This window comes from Stegostoma tigrinum, chromosome 16 (assembly GCF_030684315.1).
Source record: "Stegostoma tigrinum isolate sSteTig4 chromosome 16, sSteTig4.hap1, whole genome shotgun sequence".
Taxonomy (NCBI): Eukaryota; Metazoa; Chordata; class Chondrichthyes; order Orectolobiformes; family Stegostomatidae; genus Stegostoma; species Stegostoma tigrinum.
Window position 1 is genome coordinate 8,335,107 of NC_081369.1, and position 22,971 is coordinate 8,358,077.

A 22,971-nucleotide genomic window follows, 5' to 3' on the forward strand; every position below is an offset into this window, starting at 1 on the left:
TGTTAGGTTAGAGGAGCTGGAAGAGTGCGAGAACTACATACGTAGTGTCTCGAGTATCAGTTAACTCCCAAATTTATTTTGAAGGCCGCAGTTGCGCAAAGTAAGACTTTTTTATAATCAAAAAGCTTACCTTCCCAGGCTGCACTCGCGATCTCTTTTAGACTCCCGTCACTCAACAACTCCATTTTCAAGCTGCTCCATTTTGTACCTTGGTTGAGATTCTGTTGTTCTGACTCCTTTCAGGGTGACTGAATTCTAGCACTTGGGTGAGAGGAGAGCCATTTTCTGTTAACCTATTTCCATTTGTCTGGCTTGCTAGTTGGCTTCTAGCATTGAGTGAGAGAATCGACAAGTCGCCAGGCCCGGATCAGATTTGTCCTCGGCTGCTTTGGGAAGCGAGAAATGCAATTGCTTCGCCACTTGGGAAGATCTTTGCATCCTCGCTCTCCACTGGAGTCGTACCTGAGGACTGGAGAGAGGCAAATGTAATTCCTCTCTTCAAGAAAGGAAATAGGGAAATCCCCGGCAATTATAGACCGGTAAGTCTCACGTCTGTCGTCTGCAAGGTGTTAGAAAGGATTCTGAGGGATAAAATTTATGACCATCTGGAAGAGCATGGCTTGATCAAATACAGTCAACACGGCTTTGTGAGGGGTAGGTCATGCCTTACAAACCTTATCGAGTTTTTTGAGGATGCGACTAGAAAGATTGATGAGGGTCGAGCTGTGGATGTGGTGTATATGGACTTCAGTAAGGCATTTGATAAGGTTCCCCATGGTAGGCTCATTCAGAAGGTCAGGAGGAATGGGATACAGGGGAACTTAGCTGCTTGGATACAGAATTGGCTGGCCAACAGAAGACAGCGAGTGGTAGTAGAAGGAAAATATTCTGCCTGGAAGTCAGTGGTGAGTGGAGTTCCACAGGGCTCTGTCCTTGGGCCTCTACTGTTTGTAATTTTTATTAATGACTTGGACGAGGGAATTGAAGGATGGGTCAGCAAGTTTGCAGACGACACAAAGGTCGGAGGTGTCGTTGACAGTGTAGAGGGCTGTTGTAGGCTGCAGCGGGACATTGACAGGATGCAGAGATGGGCTGAGAGGTGGCAGATGGAGTTCAACCTGGATAAATGCGAGGTGATGCATTTTGGAAGGTCGAATTTGAAAGCTGAGTACAGGATTAAGGATAGGATTCTTGGCAGCGTGGAGGAACAGAGGGATCTTGGTGTGCAGATACATAGATCCCTTAAAATGGCCACCCAAGTGGACAGGGTTGTTAAGAAAGCGTATGGTGTTTTGGCTTTCATTAACAGGGGGATTGAGTTTAAGAGTCGTGAGATCTTGTTGCAGCTCTATAAAACTTTGGTTAGACCGCACTTGGAATACTGCGTCCAGTTCTGGGCGCCCTATTATAGGAAAGATGTGGATGCTTTGGAGAGGGTTCAGAGGAGGTTTACCAGGATGCTGCCTGGACTGGAGGGCTTATCTTATGAAGAGAGGTTGACTGAGCTCGGTCTCTTTTCATTGGAGAAAAGGAGAAGGAGAGGGGACCTAATTGAGGTATACAAGATAATGAGAGGCATAGATAGAGTTGATAGCCAGAGACTATTTCCCAGGGCAGAAATGGCTAGCACGAGGGGTCATAGTTTTAAGCTGGTTGGTGGAAAGTATAGAGGGGATGTCAGAGGCAGGTTCTTTACGCAGAGAGTTGTGAGAGCATGGAATGCGTTGCCAGCAGCAGTTGTGGAAGCAAGGTCATTGGGGTCATTTAAGAGACTGCTGGACATGTATATGGTCACAGAAATTTGAGGGTGCATACATGAGGATCAATGGTCGGCACAACATTGTGGGCTGAAGGGCCTGTTCTGTGCTGTACTGTTCTATGTTCTAATCCCTTTCTCTGCAGCACAGGGTGACAAGAGGATAGTTCTTTGACTGTGACCTTCACAGTATACTTCTAGTAGTCTAGAACACATGGTTATCTTACTTCACTGGCACACACGGCATCATTCATTCCCACTATGTGTCCACAGTTCGGAACATAGTGTGCAGTGCGTGGCTTGATGTTGCAAGTGGTCATTAGGCAGAAGATCATAGTCCAGTCTACCTTGACATGCCACAAAGGTAAACAGGGGAAATGTTTACAGGCTACAAACTGAAAGACCGCTAGGAAACTTTTAAAAATCAAATTGAGAACTAAGTTATTAAAATGGAGATGTCAGGCTGGGCAATGTATTGTAACTACATGTTTTGGGAGCTGGTGGACCCCATTGTGGTTCATAGTGACCACATCTGTAGGAAGTGGGGGTTGCTTGTGAAACTCCATCTCAGACTTGCTGAGCGGAGTCTGTGCTTCAATCATTGCTGCACATCAGGGAGTGGGAGAATTACCTGGATGCTGTGTTTCAGGAGCCAGTAGATTAACCACCGCAAGTTCAGTCAGTGGTCAGAGACAAGAGGGTCTGACTATGAGCAGGGCAGGTAGAGGGATCAGGAAATAATGCTGAGGGAACCTCTGTCCTTGAGCTTGTCTAACAGGTTTGAGATTCTTGTCCTCTGTGAATGCGAGTGGGTTTGATAGTAGAGGATGAGCAAACTGACCATTGCACATTCGCACAGGGAACCATTCAAGAGGGGGAAAGAGAAATATAATTGTAATCAAGGATTGTACAGGCAGGAGTATAGACTTCTCTATAGCTAGGATCGAGAGTCCCAAAGACTCTGTTTGCCTGCCTGGTGCCCTGTTTCAGGATATCACATCTGGGCTGGAGAGGAACTTGGAGCGAGGAGGGGAAAGATCCAGTTGTCGTGGGCCATGTAGATGGAAAGAGGCAAGAGGTTTTGCTGATGAAGTATGAGTAGCAAATGTCTATATTAAAAAGTGGAGCCAAAAAGGTGGTAATCTCTGTATACTACATCAGCCACAAGCAAATTGGCACCAGGTCAACATGATTAAAGAGGTAAACATGTGGCTTGAAGATTTGGTGTCAGAAAAGCATGAAAATGCCTAAAATTCATGGCAGTAGTACTCGGGAAAGAGGGAGCTGTTCCGATGCGATGGGCTTCACCTGAATTATGCTGGGACCAGCATTCTGGCAGACAATGTAACTTGGGCTGTGGATGAGGCTTTGAACTAAATTGTTGAGGGATCTAGGGGAGGTTTCAGTTGCATGGAAAGTTATAGAAAAAATGAAAATAGGGTCGGGCTCAGCAGAGGTTATTAGAGTTTCCAGAACAAGTAATAGGACAGAGAGTATGGAAAGGGTCAGGAATCTACTGACTTCAGGCATGACAGATGAGGGGACAACAATGACTGCACCCCCCCTTCTCAATGTAGGTCTGGGGGTGTTGTGCTTAAATTCACACAGTATATGAAACTAGGTAAATGAACTTGTAGCATAGATGCAAATTGGCAGGTATGATATGCGTTTCACAGAGATGTGGATGCAAGGGGCTCAGGGCTGAGAACAAATTATTCAAGCATGCACGTCCTGTTGAAAGGCCAGGCAGATAATCTGAGGGGCAGGGTTGCCTTGTTAGTAAGAAATGAAATTAAATCAGTGGCAAGAAGCCATATAGAGTCAGAAGGTGTAGAATCCTTATGGTTAGATTTGAGGAATGGCAAAGGGAATAAGACCCTGACTGGATAATAAAATGTGAGGCTGGATGAACACAGCAGGCCAAGCAGCATCTCAGGAGCACAAAAGCTGACGTTTCGGGCCTAGACCCTTCATCAGAGAGGGGGATGGGGAGAGGGAACTGGAATAAATAGGGAGAGAGGGGGAGGCGGACCGAAGATGGAGAGTAAAGAAGATAGGTGGAGAGGAAAGTATAGGTGGGGAGGTAGGGAGGGGATAGGTCAGTCCAGGGAAGACGGACAGGTCAAGGAGGTGGGATGAGGTTAGTAGGTAGATGGGGGGTGCGGCTTGGGGTGGGAGGAAGGGATGGGTGAGAGGAAAGAACCGGTTAGGGATGCAGAGACAGGTTGGACTGGTTTTGGGATGCAGTGGGTGGGGGGGGAAGAGCTGGGCTGGTTGTGTGGTGCAGTGGGGGGAGGGGACGAACTGGGCTGGTTTAGGGATGCAGTAGGGGAAGGGGAGATTTTGAAACTGGTGAAGTCCACATTGATACCATATGGCTGCAGGGTTCCCAGGCGGAATATGAGTTGCTGTTCCTGCAACCTTCGGGTGGCATCATTGTTGCAGCCATATGGTATCAATGTGGACTTCACCAGTTTCAAAATCTCCCCTTCCCCTACTGCATCCCTAAACCAGCCCAGTTCGTCCCCTCCCCCCGCTGCACCACACAACCAGCCCAGCTCTTCCCCCCCCCCACCCCACCCACTGCATCCCAAAACCAGTTCAACCTGTCTCTGCCTCCCTAACCGGTTCTTCCTCTCACCCATCCCTTCCTCCCACCCCAAGCCGCACCTCCATCTCCTACCGACTAACCTCATCCCACCTCCTTGACCTGTCCGTCTTCCCTGGACTGACCTATCCCCTCCCTACCTCCCCACCTATACTCTCTCCACCTATCTTCTTTACTCTCCATCTTCGGTCCGCCTCCCCCTCTCTCCCTATTTATTCCAGTTCCCTCTCCCCATCCCCCTCTCTGATGAAGGGTCTAGGCCCGAAACGTCAGCTTTTGTGCTCCTGAGATGCTGCTTGGCCTGCTGTGTTCATCCAGCCTCACATTTTATTATCTTGGAATTCTCCAGCATCTGCAGTTCCCAAGACCCTGACTGGATTTAGGTACAGGCCTCCTAGTCAGGATGTGGGGCTTGAATACGCAGGTGGACTGGGAAAATCAGGTTAGTAGTGGATATTAAGGAAAGGAATTTACAGAATGTCTACAAGATGGTTTTTGTTTGGAGCAGCTTGTGGGACTGCCCACCACAGAACAGGCATTTCAGGATTTGGTGATGTGTACTGAGGCAAGTTTGTCTAGCCGTTCCTGTATTCTACTTCAGAACATTTGGTCAAACTGTTTGGACAAATGGGGCTTTCAGTTTTTTCTAAGGTATTAGTTTGCTTTCCTTTCCTTTTATTTATGCACTCTTCTGGTGCCGTGAATTACCTGCAGCAGTGCACTGGTATCACTGTCCCCTTCTTATTTGCCCAGAACAGTCACCGTGTCTAGTTAAATGGTCAGTATCATCTCTGCCTCTCCCCCACTTGTTTAGGTCTTTTGTCTTTCTTCATGCAACATCCTAATGGGAGTGAGGGCATTGTTGATGTCCAAAGGGACCGAGGCATTCTTGTCCAGTAAGTCACTGAAAGCCCATGTACTGATGCAGCAATCAATTCGGAAGGCAAGTGGGATGCTGTTCCTTATTGCAAGAGGATTTGAATACTTAAATAAGGAAGTCTTCCTGTAATTCTGTAGAACACACATAGAACATGGGACAGTACTGCACAGTACAGGCCCTTCGACCCACAATGTTGTGCCAAATGTATACCCTAAACCTAAGGTCCACCTAACCTCCACCCCTACCTTATACTACCATCCATTGGCCTATCCAATAGCCACTTTAATGCCCCTAGTGAAGCCGACTCTACTATGCTCTCCAGCAATGCATTCCACACCCCTACCGCTCTCTAAGTGTCCACAACTTGACCCACTTTCGAATTGTCTGTGATCTTACTAATCCACCCTTCCACTCCTACATTCAAATCATTTACAAAAATCACAAATAGAAGAGGACCCAGAACAGATCCTTGTGGTACACCACTCGTAACTGAGCACCATGTTGAATATTTTCCGTCCACTACCACCCTTTGTCTTTTTAAGTGTCAGCCAATTCTGAATCCACTCTTCTACATGTCCCCCTATACCGTGCCTCTTTATTTTCTGCATGAGACTACCGGGGGAAACCTTGCCAAACGCCTTACTTAAATCCATGTATACCACATCCACTGCTCTATTTTCATCCACATGTTTGGTCACCTCTTCAAATTCAATAAGATTTGTGAGGCATGATCTACCCCTCACAAATCCATACTGACTGTCATGAATCAAACCTATACAAGTGATCATTAATCCTATTTCTCAGAGCCCTTTCCAATAATTTGCCCAGCACTGAAGTAAGATTAACTGGCTTGTAATTTCCGGGGTTATCCCTATTCACTTTTTTGAACAAGGGAATGGTGTTTGCCACTCTCCAATCTTGCAGCACTATATCCGTGAACAGTGAGGATGAAAATTTTCATTGCCAGAGGCCCTGCGATCTCTTCCCTTGCTTCGCATAGAATCCTTGGAGAAATCCCATCAGGCCCTGGGGACTTATTTATCTTCAAGTTCCTCAAAATTCCTAGTATATCTTCCTTACTAACGTCCATCTCCTCTAGCCTACCAGCCTGTTTCACACTTCCCTCCCCTACAACTTGGTCCCTCTCAGTTGTGAATACCAAAGAAAACTATTCCTTGATCCTATCTGCCAAGGTTTTCTCATGTTCCCTTCTAGCTCTCCCAAGTCCTTTCTTCACCTCTCTCTTGGCAAACCTGTAACCCTCCAGAGCCTTTTTTAATCCTCGCTTCCTAAACTTTATGCAAGCATCCTTCTTCCTCTTAACCAGTCATTCGACCTCTCTCTCGAATCAAGGCTCCCTCACTCAACCGCATCTTCCCTGCCTGGTAGGGACGAATATGTCAAGCACATGCAGCATGCATTCGCTAAACAATCTCCACATTTCAATAGTGCTCTTCCCTGACAGCATCTGTTCCCATTTTATGTTTACCCAGTCCTTGCCTAACAATTATAATTACCCTTCTCCCAATTATAAACCTTACCCTGCTGTATGTACCAGTCCTTTTCCATGACTATTGTAAAAGTAACGGAGCTATGATCGCTACCATCAAAATGCTCTCCTACCAACAGGTCTAACACTTGGCCCGGTTCATTGCCAAGCACCAAATCCAAAGTGGCCTCTCCTCGTGTTGGCCTATCTACATACTGTATCAGGAATCCTTCCTGAATGCACTGGACAAAATCTGCTCCATCTGAACAATTACAACTAAAATGTTTCCAATCAATATTTGGAAAGTAAAAGTCACCCAGGACAACAACCCTGTGGCTTCTGCACCTTTCCAGTATCTGCCTCCCAAGCTGCTCCTCCACTTCTCTGCAACTATTTAGGGGTCAGTAAAAAAAAACTCAACAAAATGACTGCTCTTTTCTAGTTCCTGACCTCAACCCAAACTGATTCTATAGACATACAATTCTCGAACTGCCTTTCAGTAGCTGCTCTTCAAGCCCTGACTAGCAATACCACTCCCCGACCTCTTTTCCCATCCCCCTATTTCTTTTAAAGCATCTAAATCCTGGAACTTCCAACAACCATTCCTGTCCCGGAGTTACCCAAGTTTCTGTAATGACCACAACATCGTAATTCCAAGTACTGACCCATGCTGTAAGTTCATCCATCTTATTTCTGATGCTTCTAGCATTGAAGCATACACACCTCAAACCATCCCTGTGTCCACAATTACGCTCCATAGACTGCATTTCTTTATTAACAACCTCATTCCCTGCTGTGTCTGTTGGACGGCTGAATACCTCATCCTCTGAGTTACAAATCTGGTTCCCCACCCCTGCCAATCTAGATGAAACCATCCCACATTGTTTGAGCAAACCTCCTTCCCATGATATTTGTGCTCTTCCATTCAGGTGCAGACCATCCTTACTGTACAGGTCCCACCTTCCCCAGAATGTGCTCCAATTATCCACATAATGGAAACCCTCCCTCCTACACCAGCCCTGTAGCCATGTGTTTAGCTGCACTCTCTCCCTATTTCTTACCTCATTATCACGTGGCACTGGTAGTAATCCAGAGATAACTACCCTGTTTGTCTTGGACTTCAGCTTCCATCCTAACTCCCTGTACCCGTTTTTCACATCCTCAGTCCTTTTTCTACTGATGTGTATCATGCCTCCTGGTTGCTCACCCTCCCCCTTAAGGATCTTGAAGGCACGATCCGAGACATCACAGACCCTGGCACCCGGGAGGCAACATACCATTTGTCAGTCAGAACCGCCTGTCTGTGCCTCTTACTATTGAATCCCCACCACAGTTGCTCTCCTATTCTCCCCAGTTCCCTTTTGAGCCATAGGGCCCGGCTCAGTTCCAGAAACCTGTCTGCTATGTCCTTCCCCTCGTATGTCGTTCCCCCCGCAACAGTATCCAAACCAGTATACTTATTATTGAAGGGAATACCCACATGGGATCCCAGCACTGTCTGCCTATCCCCTTTCCCTTTCCTGTCAGTCACCCACCTACTTTTTTCTTGTACCTTGGGTGTGACCACCTCCTTATAACTCTTCTCTAACACCTCTTCAACCTCCCGTATGATCCAGAGTTCATCCAGCTCCAGCTCCAGTTCTCTAACACGATTTGTGAGGAGCTGGAGTGGGTGCACTTCTCTCAGGTGAAGTCAGAGGGGACACCAGCAGTGATCCTGAGCTCCCACATTCTGCAAGAGGAGCATGTAACTGCCCTAGCGCCCATTCCCTGTATTCTAGATTTCCAGAAGAAAAAAAAAGCCTTACCTTACCGACCTTCCACATAGTTTCTTTTTTCTGGTTAGAGCAGGAGGATGGGTGTGCGACACTGCACGTGTAGTGTTTCAGGTTTAGCCAATGCCTGAATATATAAGTTCACTTTCTGGCTCGTGCTTTCATCACTCCTGCTGCTGGAAGCACGAAGGCCGCTGTTGCACGAGGTTATTTTTTTACAGGAAAAAGCTTACCTTCCTGACTGCACCCTGGCTCACACTCTCACCACTCCCGCCACAGAAAGCAAGCAACCTACAGTCCTGTTGACAGCCTTGATCTCTGTCTGCAGGTGAGTGTACTTGCCTTGAGGGAGTTACTGGATTGGCAAATTTGAGTTTCCTTGACCAAAACCATGTAAAGTTTCTGCTGAGCTGAGCTGACCTGATATGAGTGAGTCCAGACATTCCTGGCCCCTCATCATCTTGTAAGATATCTGCGAAATGCCATCTTTGGGCTCACTCTGACTGACTCCTGCATCGAACTTTGTCCCTACCTTAATGAGTGAGGGGGAAGGTGGCTGAGGAAGAAATTTCAAAATATTTAAACCCTCTGCTTTTATTTAGTGATGAATGCTTCCCATCCTTTCCCCATCCATCATGGGGAATTGCTTGCCTCCTCCCCTTCCCTTCCCTCACCTGGCCACCTCTACTCACCAGGCCCAACACTATTTATTTGTGACTCCCTGTTGCCCGCCCCCTGCCACACCTTGTCCATGTGCTCTAACACTCTGTTCTGCTTTTTTGTTCACAGACTTGGAGTTTCCAAAAGAGTTGACAGAGATGTTTGACCCCACTAAAGGTAGGCGTGACTGGGTGAGCTTTCACTCTGATTGGGAACTGTTCCTATGCCTCCAACCATTTTCATGTTAACGTTTACGTGATTCTGAACCCATGAGCCATTGTCGCTGGTTGCCCTGAATCTCTGCTCTTTCTCTTGCCCTCTTCTGAAGGGATTTATCCCTCGCAGAAACATTGTTCCTGAGCACAAGGAGCTTGCTTGTTTCTGTTCACCTTGATGTAATTGCTGGTGTGATGGTTAGCTACATTTGCCCCAAGGTGCTTAGATCGATTGCTGGCTCAGCGTCATCATTCTGGGGCTGCCCTGCTCAGCGTTTAAAATCCCTCGTGTTTCACCTCCTGTCTTCTCCTAGTTCGATCGCCTCATCTCTGTGAGTTGTCGCCCTCTGCTGCTGAGTTGCACAAATGCAGCTTGACCAATGTTACCCATATGCTTGGCTCTGATCAGTAAGGAGACATTTGCAGACCATTTGTGATGATCAGTTCTAAACATCAGCTGTGCCATTTACCTTCCCTTGGACCGTCTAACCTAGTTCAGCCAGCACTCCCTGCTCACTGTGTCAGAATATACCCAAGCCACTGATCTGAGTTCACCCTGCTCACACCTGACCTGACACTCTTCACCTCTTAACCTCTATCCCATGTCTCATTCTGCACTGAATCATACCCCATTCAGTGTTTCCATTTCCATGTGAAACATCTGAATGTGGTTGGAAGAACTGTGTTCAATTTCAAGAAAGACAGAGTCTTAGAGTTGTACAGCGTGGAAACAGACTCTTCGGTCCAACTCGTCCGTGCCAACCAGATATCCTTAATTTATCTTGCCAACATTTGGCCCATATCCCTCTAAATCCTTCCTTTTCGTATATCTATCCAGAAGCCTTTTAAATGTTTTAATTGTACCAGCCTCCCCCAGTTCCTCTGGCACTATGCTCTGAGTGAGAAAGTTGTCCCTCCGGTCCCTTTTAAATCTGCTTCTCGTCTTAAACCTATGTTGGTCATGATGTTACAAACTTGTATAAGATCATCCCTCAGCCTCTAATTCTGAAGAGAAATTAGCCCCAGGTAATCCATGATGGAGGATGGAAAAAAGTTGTGGCTGTAAGAGCTGCCCTTTTTTTTTGTTTTGAAGTATTTTCAGTGTTGAGGCTGATTTCCTCACATTTCTGGAGCCGTAGTTATTGTTTTAAAAGCTGTTACATTGTTTTGGAACTTTTGTTGGACTTCTGTAATCATGTGACCAGCCATGATGTGATACAATGAGATCGAGCCAATATTGGACACAGTCAACACACTGCCTTACCACAGTTGGAAGTGTCCTGAAGACATGGAGAAAGGAAGTATTGTCTCTGCTGGGACCAGTTCACTCTTGATGCACCAAGTCACGTTAAAACTTGGTACGCTGAGACTCCCCAACATTGAGACACAGGAATTATCATTGTTTCGACAGCCTATACCTGCCGAACACTTCTGGCCGTGTTTGGATTTTGCTGTGTCCCTTGAGCATCCTCTTGTTTATGGTTGCCAGGTTATCTTGCTTGAGAGATTTTGCTGTGCATGCAGTGGTTCTCATGTTTCCAAAATCAGAACAGCACTGTGCTCCCAAATAACTCTTACTCGCTTTTGAGCACTGGGAGGTCCCGAGAAGCTGTGTAAGTACAAAGCCTTTCACTACCTGATGACTTAATAGCTATGGGACAAAATGCCATATTGCTGTTCAGGAAAGCCCTCAGAGAAGCCATGATCGCTAATTTTAAAAACCCAAATGTTTGTTTTTTTAATCAAGACTTTTAACCTGACTTCAATACTTTTAACAAATTTGACTCATCAGTTAGGCCTGTATGTCCTTCCATTGGTTATTCACCAGATGATGTTAAATGAAATAATTTTGAGTCAATAGAGAGGGGGTGAGAGGGAAGCGAGACAGTATAAGACATTATCTGTTTAAAATTGAACAGTGTATTTGTTTAAAATTTATCATGTAATTAAGGAATTTCGTGGCACAACCTTAGCTTATGGCACAGTCAGCTGGGTGGATCCCATGTTGTTATTGAGTGTTGCTATTTCAGGTCTCCAATATCTATGACCCTTGAGTTTCTCAGACAAGCCACTCTCACAGCCCCTCAGCCTCTTGACTGAAGATTGACTATTATTGGATCATGTGTAGCCTGATGTTGTTATAACCAGGTTCAAACTATGCCCTTCACCCTAAGAGTAAGGAGTGAATGAGGCCTTCACCAGGCTGTTGTAAGGTAGGGTGAAAGCTCACCAGATGAGCCAGTCCCACTCCCTGCCAGAAGATCTTTCACTGTTTTCCCAGCTGTTGTTTTTAACGAAGGTACACACTCTCCAACAGTTCTGTTTCGCCTGGTGGTTCTTGCTTTGTTTTCTTCCTCAGTCTGATAACTTGTCTTTGCATGCACTGGGTTCATCAACTGCCAAATCTAATTTGGAAAGTCCCCACTGCTAAACTGAGACTGAGTTTGAGTGTGTTTGTCTGTTTTTCAGTCTTGTCCCCCTTAACCTGCTGCTGTATCTGGAACTCCCAGATGCTCCATTTCCAGCTGAACTCCACTCCCCGTGCCAGGGGGGCGTCTCACTTTCAGCACCAGTGCCTTCAGGTTCCCCCAATGGGTTTTCCTGCTTCTTTCAACCTTTCAGATGTACAGTGTTACACCAAGGAACTATAACTTTGCTTTTCTTGTTGAATCTTTCACCATCTTGACACTCTCGAATCGCTTTACAGCCAATAAACAGCTTTTGGCATGTCATCATTATTCTAACAAAGGAAATGTGAAATCCAATTTGTGCAAAGCCAGCTCCCATAAGCAGCAGCGTCATAATGTCAATGATCAGGTGATCTGTTTCAGTGAGCAAGAGGATAACCAGAGAGTTGTGGAAAACTCCCTGCTCTTTAAAATGCTCCAATAGGATTTCCTTTGTCCATTTCAGGACAAATGGGGGCCCAAGTTTTAATACCCCATCTGCGAATCCAGCATTTTGTTGCTACTGCAAGGCACCGTTCATCTTGAAGCTGTGCGTGGGTTTCTGGAGTAGGACTTGGAACATTTAGTTCAGCAATGAGAGTGCTACCCACTGAGACAAGGCTGTCTGTCCAGGATATGGTAACGTATTGTGCCAACAGTCTGCATCAGTCCCAAGATGCTTTGCAACAACTCACCAATGGGTCTTTAAACAGCATCTATTAAACCCATGACCCCTGCTCCCTAAAAGGGGCAACATTTGCAGGTTGCAATGCCCCCATACAAGTTGCCCTTCACATACTGTCTGGCCTGGCTCTGGATCATCATTCCTTTACTGTTGCTGGGTCAAAATCAGGGATCTCCTGCACAACATTGGGTGCCCCTGCACCTCAAGAACTGCAACAGTGCAACATAACAGCTCTTCTTAAGGATGCTTTGGTATGAGCAATTAATGCTGATCCAGCCAGCAACATCCATATTTTGTGAAATAATTTTGTTTAAAAAGTAATGGTATGAGTAATGACTAGAAAAGACTCCAGCAAAGAGCAGTGTGTTTAGAACTGGGTGAAGGAATAATTGGAAGCTTCATTATAAGATAGCCAAGCGGAAGAAACTAAATGGCTGGTGAGTGTGGCTACAGTTTTGTTGATTAGATTTAGAAATGATCGGACACTTGTTCTTTTTATTCCAGAGCAGGAATCATTGTAGCAGATTGAAGGACTGGAGAGATTTGGCTTGGGTGGTGGGGGTTACCAGAGAGAGAACTACTTCTGTGCTGTTTGGCCCAGATGTGATACGTGATTTGGTGACCTTGCAACACGTTGGCACATTCCTTGTTTCTATTTTGCAGAATGTATGGATTCGGACCTCATAGACGAGCTGATGTCTTCAGAAGGTGAGTGTTTCAAATTTGGGAGTCCCAAGGAGTTGGGGAAGGATGGGGTGGAGAGCTTCTTCTCTAGGTCAGAGCTGTAAAAGATGGTTGGATTGGACCATTTCAGAGGAATAGGAACCCTGTCAAGGAGGTATTGTTCATACAGCTTTGGAGGGGGTGGTGGGTTTCCCTATGATGCAGAGTTGGATTGACCACCATGAGGCAGCTGGGCAGACTTGTCTACATGATCCATCCTTTCTGCATCATTGCCAGAGAGGCCTCACATTGAGTGCCTCCTGCTGTGTGCTGCATTGTTTAACTGTGTCACTCGTCCTGTCTCCCTTACAGTTTTCGCTCCTCTGCTGAGGCTGTCTCCGCCACCAGGAGACCATGACTATTACTTCAACCTCGATGACAGCGAAGGCGTCTGCGATCTATTTGATGTGCCAATTCTTAACCTTTGACCTTTCAGCAAACTTTGCTGTCTGTCAGCTGCATATTGAACTTCTTAAAAACATTTTTTTAAGCAAACAGAATACTTTTTTTTTAAAAAATGACATCTTTTGCAAATTCTGAGTCTCCCTGGAGTGAGATAAACTTTTGGCGTAACTGCACCTGGATATGACGAAGAGATAATGGAAGGCAAAGGTTGTCAGCAGATGGATGGTTTCGAAGTTGCTATTGGCTTTCTTTTTTTAGTTGGCTTCACGACCCCAGAGATATTGATTGTTCTTTCAGTGACAAAGCAGAACTTTAGCTGTAACTCCATCATTGGCCTTGCTGTGTGGTGCCCCTGGAGACGGTGCAGGAAATCGCATTGGCATTCCAGTTACATGGATTGGAGTCGGCCATTTTGGATTAACGCTTCATGTGAAAAGCCATCTTCACACACTTTACAATGCCAAGACTGCCTTCTGTTTATCGTCAAGACTTTTTTTCCCTTTCCCCATCTGCTGTCAATGGACTGTGCTACTGGCATTTTCAGTAATATCCCTATTTCCTTCCACTCGCGGTTCAACCTCGTCAAATCGAATAGTCTCTTTCACAGTGGTGGGCATTATAAACCTTGGTCAGTTTTGAAGATGAGATAAGGGTATTTATTTTTGAGCTTAATTTTCTTTTTAATCGAAAACTACTTCTCATTCGGGATTGCTTTAAAATTTGATTTCCTCCTGAATATTGACATCTGCCGTTGTAATCTTCCACAACTTAGGGTGTGTTGCCTCTTTCTGTGTCAATTTGGACACTTCCCAGTGTGATTCCCACTGTTTCTCCTCATCCAGTATACTCAATCCTTCTCATCAAGTCTGAATGGATTTTATAGATTGAGCAAATGAACAGTAACACTGTCAGACCTGGCCCAGTGGATAACCCAAATGGCTTTCTACTGTGCTTTAATCATTTGGTGACTCCCTCCCTTTGTCATTCTGTAAGAATTAATCTTCCATTGAAAGGGATTGGACAGCTTATTTGCATAGTTCCAAAGAGTGGAATCCTTTAGGGCTGATCTTAAAATTTCATCACCATTGAAGAGCTGCTCTGCAAGTTGCTTTTCTCATGGTGTACTGCGAACCATGGGACAATACTCCTCCACTCTTGAGAGATCTTCTCGGCTTGGATGTGGACCTGTGGTGCTATTTTAATGTTTCTAATTACCCTCTTGACCTATTTCTCCCATTTTCTTGGCTCCTTGAGAAGTTCCCCTCTTCATAATGGACCACAGTCAGGCTGCTGATGTTGCCCATGAGATGTACAATCAGTTGTAGAGTCAAAAGTCACACTGCCATCAGTTGTCATGACAATCTGCTTTTCGTAATTGATGTCTTCCAGTTTTCTCATGGGTGAGGGTAGTGCAGAGCCTGCTTCCCAGTGATTGTCACTGTAGTGACCTGTGGCATTGCTTATGGAATAAGTGAAGTCAGAGTGGTTCATCTTAAGCAAAACATACTTGTGTCTGACTTTGGACATACATGTCATGCTAAAATTCAAACACCATTCTTTTTAAAATGATAAAAATTTTAAATGGCTCAGCCACTCAGCCTAACTTGGGGTGGATTCCATTAACTCCTGGGGATTTGAAGAGAAGAGGGGATGGGATGGTGGTCAAGTGTTTTACAGTAGCTTGCCTCATGATTGTACTCTGGGAAGCCTGGACTCTTAGAAACTAGCCGGGTGACATGGTTTTACAATGTGTCTCACTACAGAAATAACACGCTCAACAGAGAGGGCCTAGCATCCTCATTGCTTTACGACGAGAGGCGATGAGTGACCTGGAATTGGGGAATTCATTTGCATCTCAGATTGAGAGTCATTTCACTTGCTGTTAGTGCCCAACCTGACAGACTTGACATAGCGACAGTGAGACCTGGTGCCCCGGTTCCATATGGTTTTCTCTTTCTGCATGTTTTCCCTTGTCTCTTCCTGAGATGAGATTTCAATGAAGCGTTGATCAAAGTGCAAAACAATATCTTTTCATCCGTGCATGGGGTGTGAATGTTGTTGGCTGAGCCAGTATTACTTGCCTGTCCCAAATTGCTCTAATTGAAGTTAGTGGTGAGCGGCTGCTGCATCTAATGTAGGGACAACCACAATGCTGTTGGCAAGGGGGTTCCAGCAACGTCGAAGGAATGACGATATGTTGCCAAGTCAAGGTGGGATATGGCTTGGAGGGGAACATCAAATTGCAGCGTTCTCATGTGTCCGCTACCCTCTTTCCAAGTAGTAGACGTCATGGGTTTGAACAGTGCTGTCTTAAGGAGACTTCTTACAGTGCATCTTGACAGTGCATGCTGCTGCTAGTGGGTTGGTGGTTGAGGGAGTGAATGTTTAAATTGAATGCTTTGCTCACATTGCACTAAGAAGTTCAGCTGTTTCCTTGAAGGGAAATAGATGGTCAGAAACTGGAGGTAACTATGGGTGGAATCTAGTTAGTGTGGGAAATATGTACAGTAGTATATTTCATAGGGAGAAACTAAGACCTGTAATACATAGATTCACTCGCTCTCTTCAACCAGCTGAACAGTTCCAGTCAGGACTCAGTGTTTCAGACGGTGAACCACTGTTAAAGGTGAAGGAGAATGTGCTTTATTTCATAGCTTATAACTGTGGTGTCAAGTGATTCTGGTTTCAGTGTTCTCACAAATCAGACTGGCTTTATTTCATACAGAACTACCTTCCTGTGGTGTGCTGGGTCCATTGTTTGAACCCCGCCACAACATATGACCACTCTCTTCCTGTCAGGTTTTACCCAATGCCCCTTGTATTTCCTGATACGGACCACAGTGAGCAGTAGTAGTCACTGAGTCTTCCAGGAGCTCTGTCTACTCCCTGACTCACTACTGACCTTTGGTGAGTTCCTGGGCCATATCTCATGGCTCCCTTGGTGACAGGTCATATCTCCTATTGCGCGTAGCTCACAACTGAGGTTTGCTGTGGTTTAACAGGGTCCAGCTTCTTACGTCGTTAGTTCAATTGTCATCATTATTCATAGAACCATGCAGTACTGAAGAGGCCCTTCAGCTCATTGAGTCTGTACCACTATAAATATACCACTACCTGCGCTAGGCCCATGGCTTTGAATGTTTTAACACTTAAAGTGCTCATCCAAGTACTTTTTAAAGGTTATGTGGTGAGTCACCTCACCCTCCCAGAAAGTGCAATCCACACCCCCCACCACCCTCCAGGTGAAAAAAGGTTTTCCTCAAACCTCCTGCCTTTCATTTTAAGATAATGTCCCCTTGTTACTGACCTTTTGAATAAGGCGAACAGCTATTTTGTATTCACCCTTTTCATGCCCCTCATAATCTTACACCCCTCTATCAGGTCGGTCGGTCTCTCTCTCTCCAGGCAACATCCTGGTGAATCTCTTCTACATCTATTTCATTTATAGTGATTGTCTTATTTACCCAGAAGCCGCATGAAGGAGATTCAGCATTCATTGAGATGTGTGACTGAGAGAGTTGGTATCACTGAAGGGTAGCCTTAATGACACAATCTGAACCTGATTTGCTTCAGGTTGCTTGTCTTCTTTTGCGCTGTCACTCACTCTCTCATGTATGTTATCACTGTGTTTGTCTCTCTCCCTCCTTTGTCTTGTTACTAGCCATCAAGGTGTCGCTTCTTCCATGAAGCACTTGATTTTATGTTTTATTTAAAAGATAAGCACAGTGTTTTCATATATAATATTCCCCATCCCTGTGTTGTCAACATATTCATGCACTTAGCATCAGTTGGTTGTAGCTGATGTTAAATCCACTGGCTAGAATGTTGCACAGATACAATACCAGTGTGAATAACCACTTTGGGTTTTCAGTTCACCTCAGATATTCCTCCCCAACACACTTGCCTTCTTTCACAAGGAGACCCCATTTGTCCAGAAGCCTCTGCCAGCTCTTTGAAAGATCTGTGGAATTAGTCCCAATCTACTGCTCTTTCCCTATAGCTCTTAAATAGTTTCCCCTTCTTCATCGACTTCCTCTCTTTTGAGTATCTATTTAATCTACTTCTACCATCCTTTTGGGTCATGCATTGCAGATCATAACAATTCGCCTTATAAGAGAGATTACAAATTTCTCCTCTCGCTCTTTTGCCAGTGAGCTTGGATATGGGACCGTGGATTACCAACATTGTTGTGTATAGGAATAGCTTCTCTGTTATCTATTGAAACCTCTCCTAATTGTAATGCTTTGAAATCTCCATTGACTTTGTCCGGTCTACAGCTTTTACTGTGTTCACATGCTGAGGTGTCTCATCTCTGCTACCATTCTAGTAAATCTTTTCCGCACCCTCTCCAAGGCTTTGACATTCTCCCTGACGTATGGTGCCCAAATTTCTTCTTGAATTCATTCATCAGTTATGGGTATTGCTGGCTAGGCCAGCATTTACTGCTCGTACTTAATTGCTCCAGAGAATATTGTGTTAAGCTATCTTATTAAATTGCTGCAGGCCTTGGGTTGTAGAGAGACCACAGTGATGTTACAACAGGAGTTTCAGGACTTTGACCCAGTGACCGTGAACGAACAGCAATGGATTTCCCAAGCCAGGCTGGTAGGTGGTTTGGGGGAGAACTTGCTGGTGGTGGTGTTCCCATGTATCTAGTGCCCATGTCCATCAAGGCAAGAGAAGTGATTGATTTGGAAAGTGCTGTCTCAGGAACCTGGGCAAGTTTTGCAGTGTATCTTCTAGATGGTACACATTGTGTCTATGTTGGAGGGTGTGATTGTTGAAGTTGATGGGTAGGGTGCCAAACAAGCAAGCTGCTCTGACATGGAGTGTTGTTGGAACTGCCCTCATCCAAGCAAGTGGGGAGTTTTCCATCACATTCCTGTCCTGACTTGTCCCTTGTGGATAGTGGACAGACTTTGGGGAGACAATAGGTGAGCTTCTACCTGCAGCCTCTGACCTGCTCTTGTAGCCGCAGCGTTTATATGGCTAGTCCAGTTCACTTTCTAGTCTACGTTAATCCCTAGCAATTGTTAAGGAGTGTTTTGGTGCCAGAAATGCCACCAAATATCGAGCGGCGATGATCAGAATCTCTCTTGTCGGAGATGGGCATTGCTTGGAGATTGTGTGATGATTGGGGCGACGCGGTAGCTCAGTGGTTAGCAGTGCTGCCTGACAGTGCCAGGGAACGGGTTCGATTCCACCCTCGGGTGACTGTTTGTTTTTGTGGAGTTTGCACATTCTCCCCGTGTCTGCATGGGTTTCCTCCGGGTGCTCCAGTTTCCTCCCACAGTCCAAAGATGTGCAGTTTAGATGGATTGGTTATGCTAAATTGCCCATAGTGTTCAGGGATGAGTAGATTAGGTGGGTTTATAAGGGGATAGGTCTGCGTGGGATGGTCGGTGTGGACTTGTTAGGCCACAGAGCCTGCTTCCACTCTGTAGGGCTTCTAAGATCTATGATGATCTATGAATGTTAGTTGTCAGTTATCAGCCCAGGCCTGGTTGTTGTCTGGGTCTTATCACATGTGAATGCGGGTTGCTTCTTTTGGACACCAGCTTCTTCAGCATCTGACAAGTTAGGAATGGTGCTGATCATCATTCACTGACAATTTCATATCCACACTTAGGGAGGGAAGGTCATTGAAGCAGCTGAAGATGACTAGGTCTAGGACACTATCTTGAGCTCCTGCAGAGATATCCTGGAGCTGAGGTGATTGACTTCCAACAAACTACCATCTTCCTTTACGCAAGATATGACTCCGAACAAGAGAGAGAATTTTCCCCAATTGTTCCATTGACTCCAGTTCTGTTAGGGTTCTTCTGCCCCCTCCAGTGGTTAAACCTGAGCCTCCAACCTTTCCACTTGAGCTCCTGATCAGATTAAACTCTCCTTGGAATTAATGTACACCCAAGACATGAACACTACCCTGATGTGGAAAGACTCTTTGAACCCCACCCTCACGTGCCTGGCTAGGAGAGATTAACCTCTCTCTGCTCCTTGTCACAACTTGATGCATTTTCTTCCTGTATCATTCTTGCAAATCAGTCTTTCCCAATATCAGAGCAGTGTCAGAAATCACACAATGCCAGGTTATAGTCCAACAGGTTTATTTGAAAACACAAGCTTTTGGAGCGTTGCTCCTTCTCTGTAAGAAATCGTTCATTGTCTTCACCTACCTTAATTCTTGAAGTCTTTTGAATTTTGCTGCCTTTCAGCTCCTGGTCCTTGGACCCTCCCCTCTGATAAAAATTGTGGAGGAACTGCAGTCAAATTTGTGTTATCTGGCACACAGGATCCGGTGGTGCCATTAAATAAAAAATACCAGGTAAACTATTTCAGTTTGTGGTAATATTAGGAATTGGGTAAATTATGCCTCGACGTATCCTGCAACTTGCAGAGATTTAGAGGCTCCAGACCTTTTGAGTCTTTTCACCATAAACATGGAGAGCAAAAGACTCCAACGTTCTGTACACATTGACAGCAGTGAACCTGTGATCAATGTGCAGAGGTTTCCTGTTACCAGCATCACAGATCTGTCATTGGCCTTAGTTGAACTTCTGTTGTTTTAAAACCCGATCCTCTGAAAGTATTGCAGAAAGATCGTATCATGGAATCTGGCCAAGGATTTTGCTTCAGAATTAAGTAGTAACTCATGACTTGTTTAAAGGAAAGGCTGTCTGTGTTCGAAATGCTGTTGAACCCATGCTTACCTGCTCTCTGATGAAGGGTCTAGGCCCGAAACGTCAGCTTTTGTGCTCCTGAGATGCTGCTTGGCCTGCTGTGTTCATCCAGCCTCACATTTTATTATCTTGGAATTCTGCAGCATCTGCAGTTCCCATTATCTCTCTTACCGTTCAAATGTTGTGTTTGTTGGAGCTTGCTCAGCTGTTTTTGGACCCCTGTCCCACCCACCATCTTTAGACAAAAGAGAATAATAAAGTTAATGGGTTTCTTAGATTCATGTTGGTTTTAATTTGAAGATGTTTTAAAAAGGATTAAAAATGCCCCTATATTCATTGAGTGGATGTTTGAATCTCTGAGGCTTAGCAGTGAAGATGTCAAAGGAGCTTTTGATTTAATGGATGGCTGACTTTCACTTGAATGTAACAGGCTTCACGATGTGTAAAAACCTGAGCCTTCCTCCCTGAAAGACTCCCTTGCTATAAAAGGGTGAAGCCTCTGAAGTGCTGAAGACAAGAGATGTATGGGTCTGAAGTGGCCCAAGTACCAGGCCTACTTCCATCTCCTGGAGGCCTTAAATTGTTATAAGTCCTTTCAATGTTCATTGTTTGAGCTAAAAGATGGGGTCAATGTGTTTGTCTGAATAGAATAAGGTTAGTTGCTAGGAAGCAGAGGGCATTTTCCCAAAAATGAGCAGGTGAGAGTATGATTGTCACCACTACATGTCTGTGAGTTAAGGTCCTGCAAAGTAGGGGATCCTTTGGCCTTTCACCCTCTATCTCAAGAAGCAAAGTTCCAGTTTAGCCTGGTGCCAGCATCACACGTTTTAATCTACTGCCTGACTATTTGAGTTTTTTTAAAAGCTAGTGCCCCCTCCCGTTTGTTTTAAACTAAAGACAGTCGGATTGTTTTAACAATAACAAAAGAATGCTGGGCATGTGCAGCAGCTCAGGTGGCATCTATCGTGAGGGAAGGTTGGGGTTTGTGTTCAGGGTAATGACCCTTCATTGGAACTGGAAAATATTTTGTCCTGAATTGTTAACTCTGTTTCTGTTTCTAAAGATGCTACCAGATCTGCTGAGTATTTTCCAGCATCTTTGATAATTTCCTTTTGGATTGTTTTAATGTTTGCTTTGTCTAATTAGGGATTTATGGGTGGCATTCTGCGATGACTTGATATAAGAATGTAAGATAACACTTTTTTATTTGGTTGTCAAGAAAAAAATTATTTTTGTACTTTTGCGAGGGGGTCATTTGAAATCAAAACATGCCAGTTATTGTACAATTTATAATACAGCCTTTCTTAAATCGACATTCATCTCAACATAGCACTTTAGAGAAATCAGATGTTTATATTGTATCATAAGACAACAGATGGTCATTCCATTGTAGACAGTAGCTTTGCAAAGGAAGAATTTATATATTATTTTTCTTCTTGTATCTTAATAGTGTCTGAATCAGTTGAGGAAAATGATTTTGAAATACTACAACTTTATTGTCATGTGTTTCCATACAGTATTTCCTCAGCTTAAGAAATTGTATTTGTGCTTTTTTTCTTTCTAATTTTTGTTTTTATGAGCTTTATTTTATTGGTTGAGCAATGTACCATGTTTGGCTGTTTTATGCCAGATGATAAATGCATGTGTATCCTTATCAGTGCCCCTCCTTTGGCAGCTCTTCCTTGTACTGTTGTTGTGTTAACTGCAATGCATTTGGGAATTGTACAGCGTCTTAATAAAAAAAAATCCTGTTTTTTGAATTAATTGCTTCCCGTCAGTATGTATAGCTTTTTGATCTCTAGTGTTTAATAACCCTCAGGACGGATTAGTCATTAGAGCAGGAATAGTCATTTTATTCAGAGTCTCTTGAATCTGACCCCTTTCCTCCTGGGCTTTGAGTGCTTGGGACTTGTTCCAGTGATTGCACAGGCTCACCACTGCCTCCAACCAGTATTGATAGCTGCATCGTCCTGAAAGGGGGTGGATGGTCTCCCGTCCCCACCTCCAAACTGTATCCTGCTCTAGGCAAACTGCGTTCCTTGTAAGTGTACAGATCCCACAATGTGGCACCAAATGCTACCATATCAGGACCTTCTTAAAGATCGACAGTAGATTTGTTTGCATACAGCAAACATTTTTAATGACAGTCTCTTCTGCTTGTCTTCACATTGAATTTCAGACCAACAGCCAATGCTTCCTCTAGGGCTCTGTCAGCTTCACCCTCTTCTTTACCTTCCAGCTGTTTACTTTCATATTGAAGATGGTGGTTTTCAAATAGGGATCTGGCTCTAACATGATCCTCAAGGCTTTTTTTTGTCAGCTATTGGCGGATCTGGACATGCCTCATTTGCATTGTTTTTTATTTCATTTTATTCGTCTGCAGGATGTGGCGTCACTGGCAAGACAGCGTTTATTGTCCATTCCTAATTGCTCAGAGGGTACTTAAGAGACAACCACATTGCTGTGGGTCTGGACTCACATGTAGGCCAGACCAGGTAGGGGCAGCACTTTCCTTCCCTGAACAGCTTTAGTGAACCAGACGGGTTTTTCCTGACAATCGGCATTGGATTCATGGTCATCGTTTAGACTCTCAATTGAGTGTTGAATTTCAAATTTATCTGCTACAGTGGGATTCAAACCCAGGT

The 22,971-nt window shown here is 44.8% G+C and overlaps 1 protein-coding gene across 1 annotated transcript in view; it reads left to right on the forward strand.

The window, feature by feature from the left end:
* e2f4 (E2F transcription factor 4) overlaps positions 1 to 22,086 on the forward strand; it is a 58,481-nt gene extending 36,395 nt beyond the window's left edge. The window contains exons 8-10 of the mRNA XM_059651588.1: positions 9,298 to 9,345; positions 13,179 to 13,223; positions 13,551 to 22,086. Of these exons, the coding sequence (XP_059507571.1) occupies positions 9,298 to 9,345; positions 13,179 to 13,223; positions 13,551 to 13,666 (209 nt within the window). The 3' untranslated portion in view covers positions 13,667 to 22,086. The remainder of the gene's footprint in view (positions 1 to 9,297; positions 9,346 to 13,178; positions 13,224 to 13,550) is intronic.
* The last annotated feature ends 885 nt before the right edge of the window (positions 22,087 to 22,971 follow it).